The 23,162-nt window shown below is 39.1% G+C and overlaps 2 protein-coding genes and 1 long non-coding RNA gene across 3 annotated transcripts; all 3 read left to right on the forward strand.

Annotated features, from left to right (window-relative positions):
* Positions 1 to 10,433, forward strand: LOC140942203 (severin-like). The gene is made up of 14 exons (XM_073391170.1): positions 1 to 147; positions 261 to 392; positions 3,100 to 3,213; positions 3,510 to 3,605; positions 3,972 to 4,078; positions 4,850 to 5,033; positions 6,026 to 6,094; positions 6,388 to 6,427; positions 6,640 to 6,677; positions 7,038 to 7,069; positions 7,700 to 7,803; positions 8,731 to 8,822; positions 9,281 to 9,386; positions 10,283 to 10,433. Exons 1-14 carry the CDS (start codon positions 67 to 69, stop codon positions 10,315 to 10,317), a joined length of 1,230 nt encoding a protein of 409 aa, XP_073247271.1. The 5' UTR covers positions 1 to 66; the 3' UTR covers positions 10,318 to 10,433.
* Positions 10,434 to 13,068: 2,635 nt separating this feature from the next.
* On the forward strand, positions 13,069 to 16,199 carry LOC140942205 (gelsolin-like protein 1). The gene is made up of 5 exons (XM_073391171.1): positions 13,069 to 13,149; positions 13,252 to 13,347; positions 14,179 to 14,271; positions 15,018 to 15,113; positions 16,092 to 16,199. Exons 1-5 carry the CDS (start codon positions 13,069 to 13,071, stop codon positions 16,197 to 16,199), a joined length of 474 nt encoding a protein of 157 aa, XP_073247272.1.
* A 2,220-nt stretch (positions 16,200 to 18,419) lies between these two features.
* On the forward strand, positions 18,420 to 20,095 carry LOC140941225 (uncharacterized). Its single transcript, XR_012166434.1, has 4 exons — positions 18,420 to 18,587; positions 19,664 to 19,729; positions 19,814 to 19,847; positions 20,058 to 20,095. It is a non-coding gene; the product is annotated as an uncharacterized lncRNA (long non-coding RNA).
* The last annotated feature ends 3,067 nt before the right edge of the window (positions 20,096 to 23,162 follow it).

Below are 23,162 nucleotides of genomic sequence, written 5' to 3' on the forward strand. Positions count from 1 at the left end.
ACAGTTGAAATCTTCCAGCTAAGTACAAACTCGTTCGAAGGGTATCAACAGCTCTAACCTTTGATCATGAGCGGGTTAAGAAAACAGAAGGACTATGATTGGAAGGACTCCAATGTTGCGAATATCAAAAGCAAGGAAGACAGAGATGTAAGTCTTCATTTTGAACAGTTATGGAGGAAACTCCAAATTTGTAGAGGAACGCTATGCAATGTTCAAGTAGTTAAAAACAAGAGTACTTGTGTTTTGACTTTTATATTCAGTTACGATTGCATGCCGCAAATAAAGAACCTGCTTGGAACAGAGTCGAAGAGATTATGTCAGACAAGCTAGGGAAATCAACAAACAAGGAAGACCCTCAAGCATTGAAATTTTGGAGGGTGGAAAAATTTCAGGTAAACAACTTGTTTCCAATTTCTTCATAAAATTATAACTGACAGTCGTTTAATGTTTCCAACTTTTGACTCTGTGATTGAAATCCGCATTCTTTATTTTCATGAAATATGTTCGCTTTTCTGTTCATTATACAAAATTAATGTAAGATTCTGGAAAACTGAGCCCAACTTCCCCTCCCCTAACCCAACATTTTGCCCTGAGTAAGAAATAAGCGTTAACATTGGGTTAAGGGAGCGAGGGGTAAATGAAAGATAGGTTCCCAGATCTTATACTGACCCTCCTGAGCAGCACTCTAAGAACGTTTTCTCACTCAAATACAAAGTAATTTGTCTTGGTTGTTGAACTAACCATGGTTTGTAAAAAAAAAATGCCTGACAGAGTATCACAGCCTTTAAAAAATCTGTGAAATTTAACTTTGCAAGATTTTCTGCGAGGGAATTGACAACGCATTAATAATTAAAACCAGAAGCATCAACAACATCGCTTTTTGCACCATAAAAGGCAAAGTTTTTAAAATTCTTTGATGAGAGTTTTTGGCAACAATGGGTGGTTGCTAGCCCTTCTGGGACAGCCAAAAATCATTTTTTTCGTGATCCTGTTGGGTAAAGTAAGTTGGAGTAGTATCAGTGCATACTTTGTGCATTTCAAATCACACTCTGGAACATTACAATAAGTTCAATTGAATAAGACCGGTGTTCCAGCGTCAGGTGAATTGCATAATTTTGTAGCTTTTATTATTTATTGCATCAGTAGGGATTTAAATTAATTGGGCTCAGTAAATTTCAGTTCCTCTGTGACCATATTCAAAAAATGGAGATCAATAAAATTTTATCTTAACTTGCGTTTTTGTCTTTGTAGCCGTATAATTTCTAAAAATACAGATCGAGATACCTTTGTAAAGCATTTTATTTGTAATAAAAACAAATCAGTCTGTTTTCAACCTATGCCACCGGTATTAGAATTGTAAAGGAAATAAAGGGAGATGTAAAGAATCAATGATAAGAGGACACAGAAAAAATCTGAGCCCAATATGGGATTCGAACCCAGGACCCTCCGTGTTAGAGCATCTGATCTAGAACAAACAACGATTTGCGAAAGGTGCACAGAGGAACATAACCGACTTTTTTAAGGCTTGAATAATTACAGATAGCATAAATATCTTTTCTATTACATTTTTTACTCTAGTTACTGTTTACTGCAGCGAAAGACACCTTATGTTACAACTTTTTACGGTGCAGAATTGCGCTGTAGCTCGTTTCGTTTTAAAACAGTGATTTGTCTAGGACTGTACTTACTTTGTAGCTGATATGTACAATGCTGTCTGAAAGACAGTGTCTTTTTACCGTGAATTAAAAATTTAAATGCAGTTTAAAGACGAGTGTAAGCCTGGTTTTAGCTGCTGAATACTTAAAACTGTAAGTGGAGTCATAAAAGTAACGTCATCATAGTAAACTCTTTTATACGGACACGGACACTTCGCTCTGTCCCTTCGGTCCCCGTATTAGAGAGGTTCGACTGTATTGTGAACGCCTAGCAGCAAGACTGACAACTGTTCAAAGTATTTTTAATCAATTTTTTCTGATTAATTTCTTCGTGAACTACACTTGAACCACTGACACTACTGGAACTGGTTTCATATCCTCTTTTTAGGCTGTAAGCTTTAGTTCGAGAGAACTGGAGGAGAATTCAACTTCAGTCTCATACCCCTTGCCATTTAAATCGTAAAGGTACTCCAAAAACTGCTCTGCACAACAGCCACGGGGCACGAAGCCGGTTCTTCTCACAACTAGAAAGTTACACTTGCTGATTCACAAAATTGCTTTAAACTTTCTTTAGTCCCTAGAATAAATAACGCCAATTTTCTCCTGACACATCAATGTACGTACAGTTTATGAGTTTATGAGGATATTTGGGCTCAAATAATAGAGCGTTTTCATTCGCTTGGCTAGCAGCTATGCAAATATATAGCGTCAAAGAAAAAGGTTCACATAAGAAAAGACGTTCAACTCCCACACACACACTCCCACACACTCTTACCGCTACGGATCTCTCCAGCTCACGCATGGCCATAATTCTAACTCCTGATGATCCAGATGGATAAAATGTATTGTAACCTGGCTAAAGACAACTTCTAGGGGGCTAATCTAACAAAAAACCTGAGAAACCGAAATCCAATATGACCGACAGCTCGTTGCTCCAGCTTGGACTGCGCAAATTTCGCGCATGCGTAGCTCGCGACGTAGCTCCTTTAAGCGGCGACTTTTTTGAGCCACGGACGTCAACCGGAAGTGGACTTTTTGCTCTCTTAAGCCGTGATTTTAAACAAATTTTTGTCAAATCGTCCTTATATAAGAGTAAAGATACTTATCAATACAAATTTGGTAGCGTTAAGGCATATTAGAAAAAGGCTCACTTCTGGATAACAAAAACGTCACTAATGGTTTGGGACAATAACATGGCGGACGTGACATCATGTGAAAAGGTTCTGCACTTTTAGAGTCTTGGAGGAATCAAGTATATTGAAGGCTGGTGGGATCGATAAAGAGAAAAGAAGGAAGTACCTCCCCTACGTAGAGACCAAGTAGCCTGCAATGTACCTTTTCATTCAGTTATCAATATAACCTTCTTTCTTAAAGAAGTATGGGATAAAAAAGTCCTGTTTCTTGTGTAAATCATTACCGAAATGCTGTTCCTTTTTCTCTTTAGGTGAAAGATTGGCTTCCCGAGGACGAAAAGGTGGTAAAATTCTTCAAGGGAGACTCGTACATCATTCTTCATGCTGAATACAAAAAAGATCCTCAGGGAAGACTCAGAAAGGAAGTTAGTATAGACAATCTGAATTGCTTAATCAACAAAATGGGTTTATACAATAACGGCATAAGGCATTTGATGTCCTACACAGGCAAATCGTAGATCTCCAGGTCAGGGGTAGGACAAGGAGGTCCTTTGCCTAACGGGCAGTTTGGTTTCCTTCCGATCAATACCCTGAGCTTCACATCAATGTATTTAAAATATCATCAGACTTTCAAAAAAGCCAAACGAGAACCTCCTTATTGTATAGCATTAACTTTGAGAGGTATTAAACTGAATGTTCTCTTTCAATTAAAATTTTTCAGGCTGTAGACTATGACATCCATTTCTGGATTGGAAAAACGTCCACACAGGATGAGTATGGAACAGCTGCGTACAAAACGGTTGAGCTAGACAGTAAAGTAAGAAACAAAATATTTTGCAGGATAACGTTCCCAATAAAATAAGTAAACGATCCTTGACCTTCACGCAAAGTAAGTCAGATCAGTTCAAATCTGCTTGGCACTGGTTTTTCTTTTTATTTCGCGCTTGGCATTACGGTGGCATTGGTTGTATTTCTTGCTTATAATACTAGTTGCATTATTCAAGCGCTTGTACCAGTTGCATTTCCCGCGTCTGGCACCGGCTGCATTCTTTCTGCGCTTGCAGCTCAAAGCACTGAAACAAAGCATTTCCAACCGAACGTTTCTTGCTCAGAAAAAAGTTAATTAGCCAAGTGACGCGAAGACACCTACTGTGTAAATGTTCTTTATTATTCAATTCTGCAGTTGGGAGATGAAGCGGTGCAACATCGGGAAGTTGAGGGATGTGAGTCTGACGATTTCAAAGAATATTTTAAGAAGATGGGAGTAAAATTCGAAACTATTGAAGGAGGGTGAGTTGAGTTAAAGCTGGAACTGTATGGCATTACGGGATTGCCTCTCAATTTGCTTAAATCATGTTTATCCCATAGGCAGCATCAGTTTATTGTGCATATAAGCAGCATTTCAAAATCCAAACGGTGACCTGTGTAGTACCTCAGAGGTCTTTGTAAGGTCCTTTACTGTTTCTTATGTAAATCAAGGATAGCCATTGAGCTACAAATGTGCGCTGATGGCACTTTAATCAGTGCTGCATCAGAATTCGGCGACTCTAGGCGTTTCTTCATGGATAAATCAAGAATTAGTTGACACTAGAAAGAGGTTATTGTATTATATTTATAATTACCTATCAGGGCTAAGGCACGAGAACATTAGATATCTCCTTAAACTTCTTAATTGTGATAATCTAGCCTCGTAAAAGGGCCATAAACAACCTTTTTCCTATGACCTGCGAAGGCAATCCAAACAAATCTCGCCCTTGGCTAGAGGAAAAACCGTTAAAAGTTCTATGAACGGAACGCTACAAAGGCTCACAACTTAAAATCAGCCAAATCTGAGAGCACTAAAGTCTTAAAAAATATTCCTGTTATTGCTTCTTATATAAGTATTTGAATATGAAAGAGGAAGAGATTTGTCGACATGATGTGGTGCTTTTGTTTGTTCTTTAATGAAGTTGTACTTATTTAAATCCAGCTTTCCTTTAAAGGCGTTTTTACTAACTTACTGAAGCTACCGGACAGACATAAAGGCGATTGATTCATTCTTTTTCCTTTTCACGTTAACAGCATTGCCTCTGGATTCAGGCATGTTGAAATCGGAGCTGTTGAAAAGGCAATCACTGTGGTACATTACAAACCGTCAGCTCAAAAGAAGGATCAGTTCCAGGAAATTTTTATGGAATATGAAAGGAAGAATCTGTGCTGTGATGACGGATTTTTGATAATATTCTGCCATGATCGTTATTACAAGGTACATTTCTGCTTCTATCAAATAATTATAAATATTCGAGTTATCGTCTGTTCTTCAAATCACTTATCCGACGCTCGATACAATATTAAAGTGTCTGGCTATATATCTTCTAGATGCCGCAGTGGGACACCCAATGAAGTCCGTCCTCATCATCATACCGCGATTATGATTCACAAAATTACGCTCAAAAAGCTCCTCCGTACCTCACTGGGGCATTTCACCTAGCTCGTAAAACTACGGCTTACAACCTCAAAGACTCATGTCTAATTTAGCACTGGAAAATCCAACACGAATACCTGAAAAAGAACTTTTCGTATAGCGGTGTAAAGGCATGGAATTCTCTCCAAACTATGATTAAAGTAGAACCGTCTCTTTAGGTTTTAAGAAATCTTCGCGCAGTGTCAGTCTCCAGGGCACTGATTAATTTTAGTTGTCTACCTGCCTACCCGTCCATTAAGCTGTCTGTCCGTCCTTCCGTACGTCAGTCCACTTATCCCTCGGTCCTTCCTGTACGTCCGTCCGTCCGTCCGCCCATCCATCTATCTATACCTATATCTGTTTGATTATCTGTGTGTATATCTGCGTCTCTATCTATTCAGGTACCTCTCTCTGAGATAAACAAATCCTTTATTTAAACACCATAACAATCAAACACAAGCACGTAAAAGCTTGTGAGACCGTGTAAATCACAAGCCGCCAAAATACGTTCCTGTTGATATATTTTTGACCAAAAAAGAGACTGATAGTTATCGCAAACAGGGGTTTCACATTGTAACTGAGATATTTTCATCGGGTACACAACGACCACGCGCACACTTATAGCGTACGCAAACTGAAGTAGAGAGGTTAGAAATTTTCAAACGAAACTGAACCATTATATTTGGGTTTTCTTTGACTCCAATGCGCTTTTAGGACAAAAAGCAACACCAAATATGGTGAGTCAGCTGCCTTACGGTCAACCGATACATGACTTATTGCTTTTTTTTTTATAGTTAAAGGGCAAGAATGTTCCATTAGCCTACAACGAGCAACCGATCATCAACGCCATAAAGGCGTTTCAGGTATTACTAACTTAACACACATATTAATAAATGTAATAATACGGTTGTTTTAATTAAGATCAACATAGGAGGCCGGCTAGCCTCTCAAAGAGAAGCCTAGATCTGACTGACAGATTTGCGGTAATTAAAACCCTTCTAATGGTAACCTAAAGTAAGTTTCAACATCAAACATCTAACAAAAGCAGACCTACAAATACTTGCATCTACTTTTTATGTTATTTACAGCTCCGTAAATATGATTAAAGTATTTGACTCAACATCGGTAAGATTATCCATCGTTTTCTTCCTTGCAGGAAACAAAATATCCCAAAGCATTCACTGCGGAAACTTTCGGTAAGACTAAAGATAATAAGTCAGTTTACTACCGTATTCACTTGAGCCTTGAATCAAATAATCGCCGCGGACTGGAGTAAGACGGTCCTTGTGTTCGGTGTTCAAGACATCGTTCACGTAAAGGCCGTAACCAATATTTTAAAATGATTTTACCCACCAAGAATCTGCACGAATTATTTAGGAGTTTTTATATGTTGTTTGCTCTATTACAGACAGCCAAGAGGAACTCGAAAAAAGTGACATCTACAAGGTAGCCATTTTAGTTGGAGGTCATTAGTTAGAGTGAAAATAAGGGCTCAAAAAGCAAGAAATTCTTTCTGTGGGTCAAAATTTTATCAATATTTAGTATATACTAAACATTGGTTAGTGTTTTTTCCTACTTTCCCGGCACACCTTTAGCGTCTGTTACGTGTACTAACTATAAGCTCTCATTGGCTAATTTTCTCAGACACTTAGGGACAATTGCGCTTGTTTAAGAAACTCTTTTAAGTCCTTCTCTTTTCATTATTAAACTGATAAGGAGGCTAGAATTAAGAGGATCTTAAAAGAATAATAAAAAAAACTCTTAAAAGTGAAATTAAGCGGTATTTTGTTTCCTTTCTATTGACAGAAATCTCCCCAGTTTATTGTTAAGTTGATCAGGTATGTTGTTATCAAACATCTCTCTCCTAACAGAAAGACTTACTTCCTACGTTTTTATTACAAGAAGGCATTCCTTTTAGTCTAATCAAATTAAACATCACTTTTTGTCCAATTCTTAACCTTTTCTTTAAAACTGACAGGAGATTGCCTAGCAACAACAGGATGTAGCTCCTATGTCCAGACCAAAAACTGATACCGTCAACTCTTTCCAAGACGAAAACCTTTCAGATCGGCGATAAGTGATAGAATTGACTAAAAGGAGTCAAGAAAAGCAGGGACCAACTCTAGGTGTCCGTTAGGCAGGCAGCCAGTCTAAGTGTTCCTTTTAGCGAGGTATATTTGTCTGATAGAGAGTCAGCTAAAAGGAGTAACGAAATACAGGGAGCCACTGTTAGTGTCCGTTTTAGCGAGGCGTCTGTTGAGAGAGAGCCGACTTTATATCGTGAACCCCGCTTTACGGACACTGTGACAGGGTCCCTTTAGCCTGTGCCAGGCTCTCAGATAGTACAGTGGGAACGTATTAAAACGAGCAGAACGACTTTCCACCACCATCTCGGAGCCTGGAACAGGCTAGGGTCCCTTTGGTGTCTGTGTTCAGTAACCGGGTTCCACTGTACTCTATTTATACAGAGTGACAGGCACTGAGACGAAGGAATTTGGCTTCAAGGTCGAAGGAGAATTCAATGACTTACAGGATTTTGTAGATGATGCAAAGAAATTGGATAGAGATGATGGTACGTTACTCTCCCGGCATATCCTTGGAGTCCCAGGGGTATTCATTCAAGGGATGGGGGAATTTAAACCGTTGATACGTACAACTCGCTTATTGGGTAGAAAAATATAGCCACTTAACTTAATTAACCCGCACAAATGTAATCATACGGGGTAAAAAGTAAACAAAAGAGAAAAATAACATTAGAGTGTAATACTGCGTATAAGTCTACTATCTATTTCATGGGTTAATTTAAAATGAATCTTAAAAAATACATATTTCTGCCCAATCACGAAGCCCTATTCCGTAAGAGTAATTGTCCTGGGGCCCTTTCGTTTATTTTTCAAGATTTCAGCCGGTTTTTGTTAAAAACCTCCAGATGATCCCGACTTAATGCCCCTTGGTCTCCGGGATTGGTTGTTGTGTCGGTAGTAATTGATAAAGTTATTTTGAAGGGCTCAGCTTAACCATTTAGCCCTTATTACGGACTGCAAAAGGTCAGTTTCTAGAGATTTGCCTACATGGTAGAGATTATATGAGTTACGATGTTATAGAGGGGGACGAAAATGTTTTTCCTCTTTATTACAAGCCTGTTAATCTCGGAAAACACAATCATAAGCAGCAGGAGTCAGTTTTCGCATCGTCATGAAAAATGCCAGAAAATAAAATGACACCCTACTTCATAACTGTGTTGCGAACTGTCATCAAAACCTTTTCGTCCTCGTTAGTCTGATGAGAGGCGTTTTAGGAGAGTAAACGACGGCTATGAAGGACAAAAGGCCCCCACAACGACAAAAATACGTTCCATGTATAAATCCATGTTAATTTGACTTAACGCATGCGCAAGAGCGGATTTTCTTGTCTCCTGCTTGGTTTAAAAGTTTAAGAAAATATCAAAGCGACAGAAAAGAGAAGAACTTGTAGTAATTTTAGTTTTTTTTTCTTAAAGTCTTCCTCATCGAGACAGATGGACGCCTGTTTGTGTGGATCGGTAAGGATGCCAGCTCAAAAGAAAAGCAAAATGCCATGTCTTACGCACAAGTAAGTGACGAAGCAACGTTTAATTGCCCTCGTATAAAGTCGTGAAACGTTTGAAAGGGTATCTACCAGTAATACCAAAGAGCTGATTTTCTTTTGCGACACCTTTACGATATTTTGTCAACTGACTGCCTGCACTGTTTGACAAGTCGTTGCTCAATCTGTTGAAGCGAGAGGACATGCGCCTGTTCGATCTCAAATGATTTTATAACCATTATCTTATAACTACTATATATGCAAGAAAGGTATTTAAGAAGAACTCCCATGGTTTGGAAAAACAGTCTTTAAAACATTATTACCGACTAAAATTCGCAAACACCCACCATCACACCTATTTCCACATTTACATTAAGTTGAACTTATGTATGGTCAAAGGGATCTACATCTTTGGAAGAGCTTTACGTATAAACACGTAATTCAACACTCTAGTTTCTATCGTTTTGTTTTATTATTTCCTACAGAAATACTTGGATACTCTGGCCCAGAATAAGATGAGTGGCATCACTGTTTATAAAGATGAATGTGGAAAATGTCCACCTTTTGTCAAATCATTGAAAAATAAAAGAGGTAACTCAATTGCTATTAAATTATAAAGAACAAACAAGCTGTCGCTATAATAAAGTGCGACTTACATCTAATATAAAAGACGTTATGAACTCAAGGTAACGAGGACGATTATGGTAATGACGCTGATGAAAATCACTACGGCAACGACGATGATGACGATGACGACGAAGACGACAATGGCGACGCCGACGCCGATGACGATGACGATGAAGATAACGACGACGACGATTATTTCAGGAATTTTGTGGTATCATCGGCACAATCATCATCGTTATCATTATCATTATCATCGTCCTGAAATAATACCCGAGGTTTTCATTTTTAAACAGCCTTTTAAGAAGTATAAGAAGGGAGGAGAGGAATTTCCGACTGAAAATCTCGTGGGAAATTTGCATAAGCAATTTTTTTTAGCAAACATTACCATTTCTTTATAGATGAATGGTATGATTACGCGACTTATGACCCCAACTGACAGATGATAGATGATGTTTACATTGTTTCTAAATGTTATTATCATAACAATTTCTCAGTTTGTTGACCTGTGAATGTTTAAAAGTAAAACCGGCAACTTGGGTCCGAAGTTAATTTCGAAGAGGAAAAGGTTATGTGCGAGTTGAAATGGCATTACATATTATATTAGATCTTTATAACGCTTTGGTCCTATTATTACATTTAGGAACAGTTACTACTCTATGCCCTATGTATGACATGTATATTACTGAGAAATCCTTGTGTGAGTCGCAAATTCAGCTTTGAATAGTCAAGTCCAGAGTTCTTGGACAACCGGCGACACATCCCTGTAGGAAATTTAAGAAATTCCCTCCTCGTGTATATTCGCTTACTTTCCCGAATATATCCGCTTCCTTCGCGACTTGATTGTGTGTTTGTTTACGTAGGGGCGGAGAAACGGGGAAACAAAGGACGCCTTTAGAATCACTTCCACAAGTAGCTGCCGGATGCAGTAACAAGACACCCTTGCATAATCCGCGGCTTCAAGGATGTTTATGAACCTTTTGATTGCAGTTCTTCGCATTTATTTTGGATCTTTTATAGACCTTTATAGGTTTAGAGAATAGTAGAAAAAGACTTTGTCGTAACATTTGACATCATGCAGAAATGCACCGCCATGTGTCATGACGGTATCTTTTTGTTAAGTAGCCTGCGTCACAAATGAACTAAACTTCTGTTTACGTCCGTCTGCGAAACAGCGCCGAAATCCTTGTTCTGAGCCCTTGCCTGTGCACCAATTTGATTACGCGCTATGATTGGCCTGTTGAAAAACAGTTGTCGATTTGTCAATCAGTATGAGGGAATATTCGAAACGTATTTCCGGTAATCCGTTGAGTTGAGTCCGTTGGGGGCCCAGAGCAAAGATATCGGCGTTGCTTCGCAGACCTTACTAACAGGGTTTAGATTACGTCTGCGACACGGGCTATTCTTTAAGGGACCGGTCATTATTTATCGCCGGGGGCGGGTCGGAGGATTTGGGCTAAAGAAGGTGAAATTTAGCCGATCCCCCCTTTGAATGTTACTGCGCTAAAGTGACCCCCCCCCCCCCCCATAACTTTTGATGACTTTCGCGATCCCCCCACATGTCTTCATTTTCTAAGCAAATTTGAGTGGTCCCCCCTCTAAATCCTTCCAAAGTTTTCAGCGATCCCCCCTTTTGTTCTCCCAAAAGTCAAGTGATCCCCCCTAAAATCCTCCTCTGCCCCCAGGCGATAAATAATGACCGGTCCCTAAGAGACAAAAATAGAAAATTACAAAAAATAAGTGATTAGTGCAAGTTGTAATAGAATAAATACGGCAAATAAAGCTTGACTCAGTTCTTTTGCGTCACTTACAATGTTTCGTAAAAACGGTTTGATGCTTTTAAATTATATCTTCTTGGTGATTTAAACTTCGACGAAAACCTGTCCCGCACTAAAAAACTGAAGGGCAGGCTTGTCGGCATACATTTTATTACTGATTACTTTCTCATTTAAAAAGAAAACGCGCATGGTTGTCAATTTGAAAAAAGGTTAGCCGGCTGAGTTATTTTAAGTTAACCTCACGCTTTTGTTTTCACAACGGGCAGGAGAAAATCACAACTTGATCCTCTCTTAAGAGAGATACTGGATATTTCTCACTTTTCAATATTTTAGTAGTATCTTTTAATACGTTCCACCCAAGACTCCTTTTTGTGTAACTCATGCACTTATATTGGCTAAATGAAGCAAACAATTATATCAGTGCGTGACACGGTGCCAATTTCCCGCTAATCTTGCTAAGACAAAAATAATGGAAAAGGTTTGATTTATGCTTAACGCAAAAAAGGCGTATCGGTCAAGATAGTGATTCGGCTACGTTGTAAGTTGCATTCTCTCCTCGTTCTCGCGATCCCTTATTTTGGGGATATTATCGTTAAGGAAAAAGCGTCCTGCTGGCGCTTTTCGCTCGTCTCCAGCACCCCGCTCGGCTACAAACATCCGTGCTGCGCGCTAAGCCCTAGGAAAAACCCGTGGAGAAGTCAGAGTTCCATTTGTCTTGATGCCAATTCACAAGGAACTGACAACTCTGATAATGTCATTTCGTTGTAGTGGCTATGGCTTATTAGCAAGGAACTCAGCTATTTTTTTTCCCAACAATTTTTATGATAAGTAGAAAAACAGTGATGAATCCAAACCTAAAGCTAAGAGGCCAGGGTAAAATCCTCAAATAGAGACACAGGCAATTAGACAGAAAAGCACTCACTGTCTTTCTCGAAAATAGTTATTACTTGAAAAAATGTCTTCTGGACATTCTTGTGACAGTACATATACTATCCTGTAGACTTTGTGGCAAGCCCAACCCTGACTAGAATTCGGCTTCCAACATCCACCGAAAAACTTTTAAAAAGATGAAAGTAAAATAAGGAACTAAAACAATCGATAGTAAACACCCGTCGGTAGTACGAAAAACGCTGACCTTCAAGTCAACCAATCAAACGCACGCGACTGTGTATCGGCAACAGACACTCACCAAACTAGCAAGCCCTTGCAACAAAAGCACAACAGGAGCATCATAACCTGTGGTTATTAACAATGGATGCCTTGCTAGGAAATCACAGGCGAAATCACAGGCGAGTCTAGAATGTATTAGCCATATGGCAACTCAATCAAATGTGTCTTACTCTGACTTTCAGTAAAAATCTTAACTTACTTTTAATTTCCTGCGTGTTTTAAAAGTTTTAACCACAAAACCACAAAGCGACCCTCGCAATATAAATGGTAACGTATATACTTAAAAAGTATGAATAATATTCTCTGAAGTATATCGAAAGTCAGCTCGTTGGCCAGATCGCCCATCAACTCTATAAACTTTTGACATAAGGCGCCGAGTATGCATTAACATGAAATTACTCTGACTATGAATTAATCAGAGCTCACCTCATGCCACTTACTTGTTCAAGTGAACAAGGTGAACCACTAAAACGCAGCGTGTACGAGATAAGTTGACAGAATATAATCTGTTCTTTCCAACAATAGGTGCTATACAATAACATGACAGCTGGGCTTTTGCTTACCAGCGCCACATTAGACACGAGTTGTTATTTCTCTTATCGGTTTGAAGGTTATATTTTTACTCAAGAGTACTGTTGAAAATCCTCTACCGAACAAAAAACGCTTCCACAGGTATTTTAAAATAGTTCAAACCATCAATCATGAGCGGACTGGTGAAACAGAAGGAGTACGACTGGAAACACTCAAATATTGCAAATATTGGAAGCAACCAAGACATACTGGTAAGTTCGTATTTTTTAAAATCAGACATCATTAAAGGCAACGTTCAAGTGTTCTGCATCTTGGTGAATGTTTTGCAATGGTAGAAAAAACATTTTTTTTAGGCGAGAAAGAATGCTGCCTTATCCGAGCCAGCCTGGAGCGAAACAACGAAAATGCAAGAGAATGGACCGAAAATTTGGAGGATCGAAAAGTTTGAGGTAAAAAAGTTGTTAGATTTATTTTGAAACACCTGTCAATTGCAAAGAGATATTAGAGCCTGATAGGGGACATGACCTCGAATGCGATGAGCCCTTTTAAAGGATGATTGTGTCATCCTTTGTACGGGCGAAGATATTTGCTAATGAATAATCTGACTTTGTGCAGCAAACAGCAAATTTATTTTAAACTTATTTGATCAGTAGACCGATTAATATTAATGGAATATGGAGACATTTGCTCGATAAAAAGTTCTGCATGGGTTGGCGTCCTAAAGCTTTTTTTCTTGACGCAAGGACATGAGACACACAATACTTAAAAATAATTCATGGCGATAAAGTCCAAACTGTGACAATGAAAGATATAAAATAAAAGCTTCACGGATTGGGGAAGCATTTCCTCTGTCAAAGTTTAAAAGACATGATTCTGCTCTTTGATCTCTTTGACTTTGGTAATATAGCTCTAAATTCACACATCTAACTTCAGGCAAACTTGAAAGTCATCTTTTCTTAATATATAGTACACTCATTCATTAGTTCTTCGCCCGTTTTAACAAAAAAATAGAGCTTGTAAGTTTCTCGATCACTATAGCTCTTTAAATCTTAAAAAAGATTATAATATAAGCGCAATGTTTGAATTTTGTGGTCTTGACGAAAATAAAGGCTAACTCAGGGCGGGGTGTAGGCTAGGCAGGTAATTAAGCCTATTTGGGGTGTTAAATCTCGCATAGACTCTGTCTGAAAACTCCTGTATTTAATTGAGCGGTTTGCGCTGTGACTATAGCATTTCGCCGAATCTATTGTCGTTAGATTTTTTACTGCTTTTTTTACTAGGTGAAAGAATGGCCTGAGGAAAAATACGGAACATTCTTCAGTGGTGACTCATACATCATTCTTCACACGGAGAAAGCATCTCCAGATTCAGATGTTTGTATATGTTTTCAGTTCACTTTTTAGAGTTGTTAGTCTCTCTGTATAAGCTCATAGGTAAGATAATTATTGCGGCCAAAATGGATACTAATGACACGAACGCCAGCCCGTGATTTAACTTGGAAGTCAATGTGGCTAAATTTGAATTCAATATGAAACTCAACGGTCCTGTATTCGTTGTTACTCATTGCTCGCATTTAGAAAAGTCCAGTAGTGATTGACAGATTGACTGTTTTTGACTGTTTTTGTTTTTTTTTGCTACTCACACTAATAAAGTAATTGTAGCAGTTAAAGAATGCAAGCACTGTGATAGTATTACCTAGAAACTCTATTAACCCCCCTTAAAGGTTTTTGTAAGACGCCCCTCCGCCCCTGAAATACGGACATGAGATATTAGACGGAAAGCAAGTGACAAGGAAATAAATTCAGTTTATGGCAATTCTTATTTCGACTAGATATGATAGGCGGGCGCCATGTTGGACAATGTAACGAACCTTTTAGAAAATGAGTCCATGTATCACATTTAATTCGTATTATGGTAAAACTACTTTGCGCTGAGTTTTACGGGTATAATGGTTTTGTTTAATCTTAATTTTCGGCATCTGAAACCTTCTCACGTTTCTGCAAGAACGGAAAATCCGGCAATGCTTATTTTTTTACTGAACACATTAAGAAATCAAGCCATGCCAATAATATTAAATATTAATTAACATTCAGTAATTAACAATGCATTTATCTTTAAGGTGATATTTTATGATGTCCATTTCTGGATTGGAAAACATTCTACACAAGATGAGTACACAACTGCCGCGTACAAAACTGTCGAACTGGACGCTTATGTAAGGAAAGACCGGAATGCATACGTAGCTTTAAAATGCGTCTTTGTATTCTGCTATAAATAAATGGTTCGAATGAAACGACAAAGAAAAATCCTGTCTTCCAATTCAGTTGGAAGCAACTAAATGGAAAATTGATCGCGACTTTTGAAACAAGTGATTTCCCGCCCTTATTAGCACTGTCGAGCAGGAGGCCGCTGGTTTAAACCCCGGCCGGACCGAGACTCGAGGTCTTTAAATAACTGAAGAGAAAGTGCTGCTTTTGTAATGACATCTGCAAAAAGTTAACCTTTCTAGTCTTCTAACCCTTCTAGCCGCGTCTTCTATCCCTTGCACATATAACAAATTCCGTGGGACGCTAAAGAACCCACTCACTGTTCGCAGGGAGTAGAGGATGTACTAGTCCACAATGTGGACTTTATCGATTTAACATTCACATTAGGAGGCATTCATATTACTTCATTGTCAGTAAACTACAGTTAGCACTGAACACCCAACCGTTTCAGTAAATTATCCCAGAAAAGCCCTGAGGCGGTTGGATGGTAAGATATTTACGATTTAAAATTTAAAATTTCCACACGTCTAGGGCGCATTGGTTACACATTCTTCACGCGCTTGGCGAGCACTATTTGTTTTCCCGCCGTGTGGCATGGGATACTTATTTTTTCTGCGCTCCGCGCGGAAAAGTCATGATCATTACCCACGTTTTACGATACCTGTACTGCGTAAAAAAGCGTCTGAGGGCATATTTATGGACGGTAAGAGTGATAGCAACAGCCATAATGGCTCTTGATGATAGCGAATAGCAGTATGAATTTTAATCTTGAGCCTATTGTTCTAAGTAACGCATTAGCATGGTCGGCATTCTAACTTCCTCCTAAGTGTGCCTCGTGGCTTAACTATTGTTTTGGTACCTTGACTGATGAAATGAAGACCTTCTCTGTTCAAAATTCATGAAATGTTTCCCTTCCATCTATACAGCTGGACGATAAAGCGGTCCAGCACCGTGAAGTTGAATCCTTCGAGTCTGAGGCATTCAAGGAATACTTTGTCGCTTTGGGAGGAATCAAAATAGCAGAAGGCGGGTGAGTTAAATCAAGAAGAAATGAATATTAAACTTGCATGAGAATAAAATCGTTTTTAAAACGCAAAATTTATTGTGAGAGGCGTCCCATGAAAGGTATTCCAAGACAGTTTTTGATTCTGGATTCTTTGTCAGTGGTACTGTGGAACTTGGATTCCGGATTCCAATCGTTAACGGGATTCCAGACTGCAGATTGCTGAATTCCGGATTCCAAAGCCCAGGATTTCACATCCTACAAGCAAAATTTTCCTTACATGGGACAGGTGAGAGCGCGCGCACCACATCTGGCCATTTTTTACAACAAAAAGAACCTTGAAGTTTTTATGAATCCGAGTCCCTCCCAAGATTAGATCTAAGGCCATCGTAAGGTCACCATCATTCACAGAACAAAACTTTCAAGTGCCAGGGCTCCAAGAATGTCCAATTGCCTCGGTTTTAATAGCATTCTGACTCATTGAACCACGTCATACATGTACTACAGACGTGGGAGACGAAGGCACACTAGCCCGTGAAAATATATTTTCCGCTGGTATGTTACAATTCTCTACAGGCCTTTCTGCCACCTTCTCATTGGTTCCTTTGCACCATAAATTCGTCCGCGTAGAATGCGTTCTTTCTCTCTCTCCCATTCCTCTTTCACTCTCTCACTTGGTTGGAATGCCTGAGCATCCAACTATCAAATAGCGTTGTTTGTTTTGTAGGTGTTACATTTAAGAACAAAATAATTTACGTTCGTTTCAGCGAAACGAATTAGAACGTAATCCTCTTGTGGTCTGAATTAAACTTATGAAAATAATGACGGAATCCTAACTAAAAACAACAAAAAACAAAAACGGTCCATCATATGACCACCATACCTGGAGTAAGTATAATTTTCCATCCAGATTTCGCACCAACAATCAGATACAGTTCTGATACTCTCATTGCAGCAATATCACCCTTCTGTAGACAAAGGGGATAAAATGGGTTTAGGGACCATTACAACTGACTAGTATTCCATACAATCATTAGGTATAATTAGTGATAACACTGTGGAAGCTTTGCTCTGACTTGTTAGCCTTAGCAGGTGCCGGTTTTTAAGGGCGAGAGAAAGAAATTACGAGGAAGCGCGCGCACACGAGGGAAGAAAAGGGAAAAAGGTGTGTTCGCTCGCGCGCTCTTGAAAAAAAAAAAAAAAAAAAACTAACCAAAAACACTGACAGGCGCCCACTGCCGCAGTCAATAAAGTGGAACGATTATGAAGCCATACAAACTTCTTTGTTAGATGCTTTTGCCAGCTTTTTTGGACCTGACCGTGCACAACGTTCTATAGCCTATCATTTTAAACTTACTGACCAATAGAAACATCGCATTAATTTATTCATTCACAATTTGTGAACAAAAAACCAAGGATTGTGCACGGTCAGGGAGCTTCCAACATAAACTGCAACACCGTTAATTTCATCTTTGATGTTTGCCGGCTTTCCTAACTAGTTTCCTCCCCAGGGGGGGGGGGGGGGGTACTTGGAATTTCAAGTGACGAGGATGATCGAAGGATTTTTTGGGGTTTGAAATTTTCGATTCCGAGATTTTTTTGGGTACAAAAATTTGGCAAGTATTTTTTTGGGTAGCTTGATTTGAGTAAGGATTTTTTGGGGGTATTAAAAAGAATCGGTAGTGCCCTGGCTGCGTAGTACTACGAATAAAGTACAAACAAACGTGTTTTGCTGTTGTTTAATAGTTAACTATGGTGTCGCTTTACATCGCACGTGTTATACAATAGTCTGCATTTTTGGTCCAGGGATTTTTTTGGGTTTTGCTGGAAGCCTTAGGGATTTTTTTGGGTCTTGACTTTTGGCTCCATTCGATCATCCCCGTCACTTGAAATCCCAAGTACCCCCCCTGGGGTCTCCTCTACCAACTATGCTGCCGCGCAGGCTGCCTCGGTAAAGTTGGGTCTAAGATATTAGACAACTGCAGCAAACTGTCGAGGGTGAATCTGCCATGGATTTGCATCATAGTAATAAGAAATATGGTGGAATTCAGTAGCGTCGAAAACAACTGTTGTATACTGTGTGTTTCTCTCTCTAAACAGCAGTTCTAATGTGGGCAACAGTGACACAATACTGGTATATGCCCCCTTGGATGAATAAAATAACGCAATCGGGGAAGTTTAGTCAATCACTTAATAATACCTTGACAAATGGTGTTTTTATAATTTGGACAGAATTGAATCCGGATTTCGACACGTAGACTCTACCAAGAAAGATACTTTGATAGTTCATTTCAAAAAGTTGTGGAACGAGGAGTATGAGAGGTACACTTATGAAGCCATGTCCCCCCTGAACCCTAGACATCTGTGTTGTGACGATGGATTTATGGTGATTTTTTCTGGCGAAGATCGCATTATCCAGGTAACCTTCTACTGAGGGAGTTCAAGGGCCAAATTTAAAGAAAAAGCAGGATAATTTACGTGGCTAGTATGTTATGAAGTAGAGAGAAAATCTAAAATCTATCAAGCGGCCGCAATAGAGGAAGGGATAAGTGGCATCATTTCATATAGTTTCTATTCACCAGGGCCGGGTTGTTCCAAGCAGGGTTAAGATAACCCAGGGCTAGTGCGAATTTTAAATTCAGATATAAAAGCTTAAAAAGCAAATTCAGTTTAATTCTTTTGGTCTATTCTTTTTGGAGCATCCAATCACCTAATTGCAGGGAAAATTATCTGAGAAAATGCTTTTAAACAAAAGAAAAAGAATCTCGGATTAAGATTTAACCCCGGGTTAGCGCTAATCGACCTTCGAACAACTGGGCCCAGTAATTTACAAACCACTTTTTTCGTCCGGTAACTATGGTAACTGGCCGCTACATAAAGGATGGCCGCTTAATAGGAGACCGCTTAGTAGAGGCTCGAATGTAGTCCGCCACAAATGCCAAAAGGGACGAACTCTTAAAAATTTCCATACTCAATCGACAGTCTACCCAATCATCAAACCCAATTTCGAACTTCCTAGAAGGGTCAGCTTTTTCGACTGCAGTATTACGGCAATTGCACTAGAAACAGGCCTCGTGAGTCACGTCGTGCATTCAAATCTGCTACGTATGAGGAATATCCCTCAACAGGAGACCTCGGCCTACACTTCAGCTTCAAAATTTAAATTTTCACGCAAAACAACTCGAAAGCCACTTCCATTTTCGTCGTAAATTCAGGTATGAAATATTGAAAGAGGGATCACTTTCGAGGGAGCTCTTTCAACGCACATAATGCATTGCCTTAATATTTCGCTTTCACAAGCGCGCACAAACTAATTCTCAGACACGACACTCAGGAAGAAAATAAACAGCGACTGACATGGATAATTTGCTAGCCCGTAGTCGGATTTATGTAGTCAAAGTAAAATATGTTCTCGGTAAAATGTGCAACTTTAATTGTCCCTGTTACTCCGCATTGTTAGGATAACTAAAACAATATTTCTTTATTGCTTTGAAGCTCGGGGGAAAAAACACTCCAATCAGTACCAATGTCCCGTTCAATAACTGGATGAGCAAGAAAAAGGTACATCTTTAAGAAAAGTTGATCTTTTTCTTCTTTTTTTTTCAATAATTTTAAAACTGGTCGCCATCTCCGTCTTTGTTACAGGCAGAATACCCCAAAGCTAGGCTTGAGGTGTTTGGTAAGTCATAATTTATGCTTTAGTTAGTCTTAAATTCATTCAAACATTTCACTATGATGATAAAAGATACAGACCGCACAAGGAAACGGTTTAAGCAAAGAATAGTACTAATGGATAGGGAGGACAAAGCTTTAAAGAAGAACACCTTTTTAAAGGTTATCAAGACTTAATCATTTTACCGTTTTGAGTATTTAAATTCCTTTCTTTTAGACAGCGTGGAGGAGCTTGAGAAAGATCAAATCTATGAGGTACCTCAAACCATCTCTTTTTGTAATGAAATTATTTCAATTAGTTGTCTGTGCCAGCAGCTTATTTAATGTCTATGTTTAAAATTTTGAATTGTAACGAAAATATGGTACGTGTTCAAAATAGCAACCACTTGAACGGTGCAATAATAAATAAGGGGATGACAAGAAATAAATGACACGCCTTTATAGTAAAAAATTCACTTAATACATCAATACAGTATTAGAGATGTATCGGTCAGTTGCGGAAGCGCGAGGCACTACCGTTCCACGGGCCAATACAGTACACAATGTACTGATATCATTCTTTATTTATGTATAACGTTTTACACTAATTCTACTTACCCCAAGAAACCTTGTTTTAACAGCTGGTTTTACTGCCCAAACTGAAAAAGGAAGAAGAAAACGTGGTAAGACGCGGTTTGATCTACTACAGATCAGATCTACTACACATCTACTACTTGACCTACAAGGCATGGGATCAATTTAATAAAACTTTTACAAGTGAAATTTACAATTGTAGTCTTGTTTTACAGTCTGAAAACAATAGCTACACTTGTAAATTACACTTGTACAAGTTTTATTAAATTAATTCAAGTACTATTTTTTCACACCCACTTGACATGTGATCCAGTCATCAATAAACCTGACGTAAGACTACTATCTAATAACGTTTAATGTGAGATTAGGGATGGTGTATCTAATGGGAATACGATTGAACCACTTCAAAGCAAGACCTCATGGGTAGCAAGGGTGGCGCAGTAGAAAGGACATCCGCGTCCCTCCAATGTGGCCAGGGTTCAAATCCCAGCGTCGACGCAATAAGTATTTTGTTGTTGATTCTCTTCTTGATTGGTTTTTTCCGGATACTCCAGTTTTCTGCTCTTCTCAAAAAACCAACATTGCCAAATTTCAATTCGATCTGGAACGCAAGGACACGTTTAAACGAGTTCCTAAGAACTCCTTAGTGCTTCGTGGGTAAAAAAAAAATTACAATTTACAATTTTTAATGCGCGCAAACAAGTTTTAGTGAACACAGGCCTTAAGCTGGAGGTCTACCACGTGTGGCTCCAGCTTGTAAAACCACAATACTTGAAAGAAAAGTGACCCTCTTTGATTTCAATAAAGCAGCGGAACACTGAATGCGATTTGCTTAGGATCCTCCACCACAACCCATGGGAGTTATAGTGCTCGAGGGCCAGTCCCCAATAGCAGTGAATTTATGCAACAGGACGGAAGAGGAAAAAGGCGGCAAAACGCTCGTCTGTGACAAACGTGACAGGGCTATTGCCTTCGAGTTTTGTGGTGATCTTCACTTACCACTAATATTTTCTGGACTTTTACAAAAAAAACTGTTTAAAGAAAGATGAGGTTTGCAGAAAAGGTATTTCAAGCAAAATTATTGTCATGCTTGTCACACAAGCTTAACTCTCCCGTCCTGGTTAGTGAGTTCATTGTTGATTTAGGAGGCCTTCATCCCGACCTAGACTTGGGCGTTGAATTTAGATAGCGGAGAATACTATAAGGGTGATGATACATCAAACGCCAAAAATAGTAGCTTGGCAGTTTTTGCGCACTTGGAAACGTGGCACAAACTAATGTAACATAATTTTTTCTTAAAAGAAAAGCAAAGAAGAGTTCCAAAGCAGGTTAATCAGGTACGTTTTTGGCAGAAATAGAACGGGAACGTCAGTTGACGACGGCGCGCAAATTAAAGAACTGGCTTGACCAATGACAGAGCGACAAATTGGGCACCGGAAGTCGTGTTTAGTCTTTTTCGCACGCTTTCCCGTCGTCAACTGACGTTCCCGTAATTTTTACTGGCTCAGCCTAATGAAACCAAGGACACCATGCAAAGGGAAAGAACCAAGTGTCCACATCACAAAGCCGTCCGTATTATAGAGAGGTATACAAATTATAGAGGTGTATGTTATCGAAGAAGTAGTAGTAGAGACTGTAACAAGTTTGGCGTCCTTGGACCCACAGCACTGTCCGTAAAGGAGAGGTGTCCGTAATGGGGAGGTGTCCAGAAAGAAAAGTTTAAGTACCCTCCGAGCTGTGTATTTAAACTCACTTATTTCACGTTTGGCTCTGGGTAAATTACTGTGGTGTGACTATCCTAATGAATATTGTGGAGAGGTAAGCAGTTTGTTAAACCTTTTCAAGTATTTCACAGACTTAATCATATTGCTTCTTACGGCTCGTATACAGAGTCATCACGGACAAGAAAAAACTTGACTTCAAAGTCGTAGCTACCAATGATGACATCAAAGAATCCTTATTGGACCACGGTGATGGTAAGCTGCATTTATGTTCGATTTTATAAATTAGTTTATAAGTGAACGATTTATTTGAGTACGATAGTCAGTGCCAAGAGTAGTTGTTTTAACGGACTCACTGCTGATGCTTTGGGCAGATCGACTCTGGTTGGCTAAGTTTACTTTACTATTTCAGTCGACTCTATGAAAATATTCTAATTTAATTGCGATGTTTATGATTTATTTCAGTGTTTCTACTGGAGACAGAAGAGGGCCTGGTTGTGTGGGTCGGCAAAGATGCAAGTACTACAGAAAAGACTAATGCTCTTTACTATGCACAGGTTAGTTGCGCGGTATATTAGCTAATATATACGTCATACGCTTCCCTCCGATCCCAGCCATTTGGTAAAAGAGCTGAGGAGGTAAATAGGCGTGACCTCTAAGAAAGTCAATGTCAATTTCTTTTGCGTCTTGATCGCTTGAATGGCCAAATTCAGTATTAGAGGCAAAACTGTTAAGCGGGAAAATACTAGACACAGAAATGTTCTTCTTAAGATTTCCGAAATAAAAAAATCAAAGACCTTGTTCATCTGTATGCCATATCCCAGTATGTCGAGACACAGTCAAGTAAGTTTACGCTAGGAGAGGACGCTTGCTTTGAAAGGCAAAGCGACAAAGTACATGTACATGGAAATAGAACCCTGAAAGCTGGTTTTTTTCTAAGGCTGGGAACAGGCCGATTGTTTTAAGCATAAGAGTTTCAAATGGAATCCTGTTCTTTTAATTCTACACTTAAGATGTACTTAAAGGAA

This window comes from Porites lutea, chromosome 6 (genome assembly GCF_958299795.1).
Source record: "Porites lutea chromosome 6, jaPorLute2.1, whole genome shotgun sequence".
Taxonomy (NCBI): Eukaryota; Metazoa; Cnidaria; class Anthozoa; order Scleractinia; family Poritidae; genus Porites; species Porites lutea.

Excerpts from the sequence above, each read along its gene's own strand:
- LOC140942203 (XM_073391170.1), top strand. The coding sequence starts at position 67 with ATGAGCGGGTTAAGAAAACAGAAGGACTATGATTGGAAGGACTCCAAT. Across the intron at positions 3,606-3,971 it reads CGGTTGAGCTAGACAGTAAA|TTGGGAGATGAAGCGGTGCA; the intron begins GTAAGAAACAAA and ends TCAATTCTGCAG. Across the intron at positions 9,387-10,282 it reads ATCATTGAAAAATAAAAGAG|GGGCGGAGAAACGGGGAAAC; the intron begins GTAACTCAATTG and ends TTGTTTACGTAG.
- LOC140942205 (XM_073391171.1), top strand. The coding sequence starts at position 13,069 with ATGAGCGGACTGGTGAAACAGAAGGAGTACGACTGGAAACACTCAAAT. Across the intron at positions 13,348-14,178 it reads GGAGGATCGAAAAGTTTGAG|GTGAAAGAATGGCCTGAGGA; the intron begins GTAAAAAAGTTG and ends TTTTTTTACTAG. Across the intron at positions 14,272-15,017 it reads AAGCATCTCCAGATTCAGAT|GTGATATTTTATGATGTCCA; the intron begins GTTTGTATATGT and ends TTTATCTTTAAG.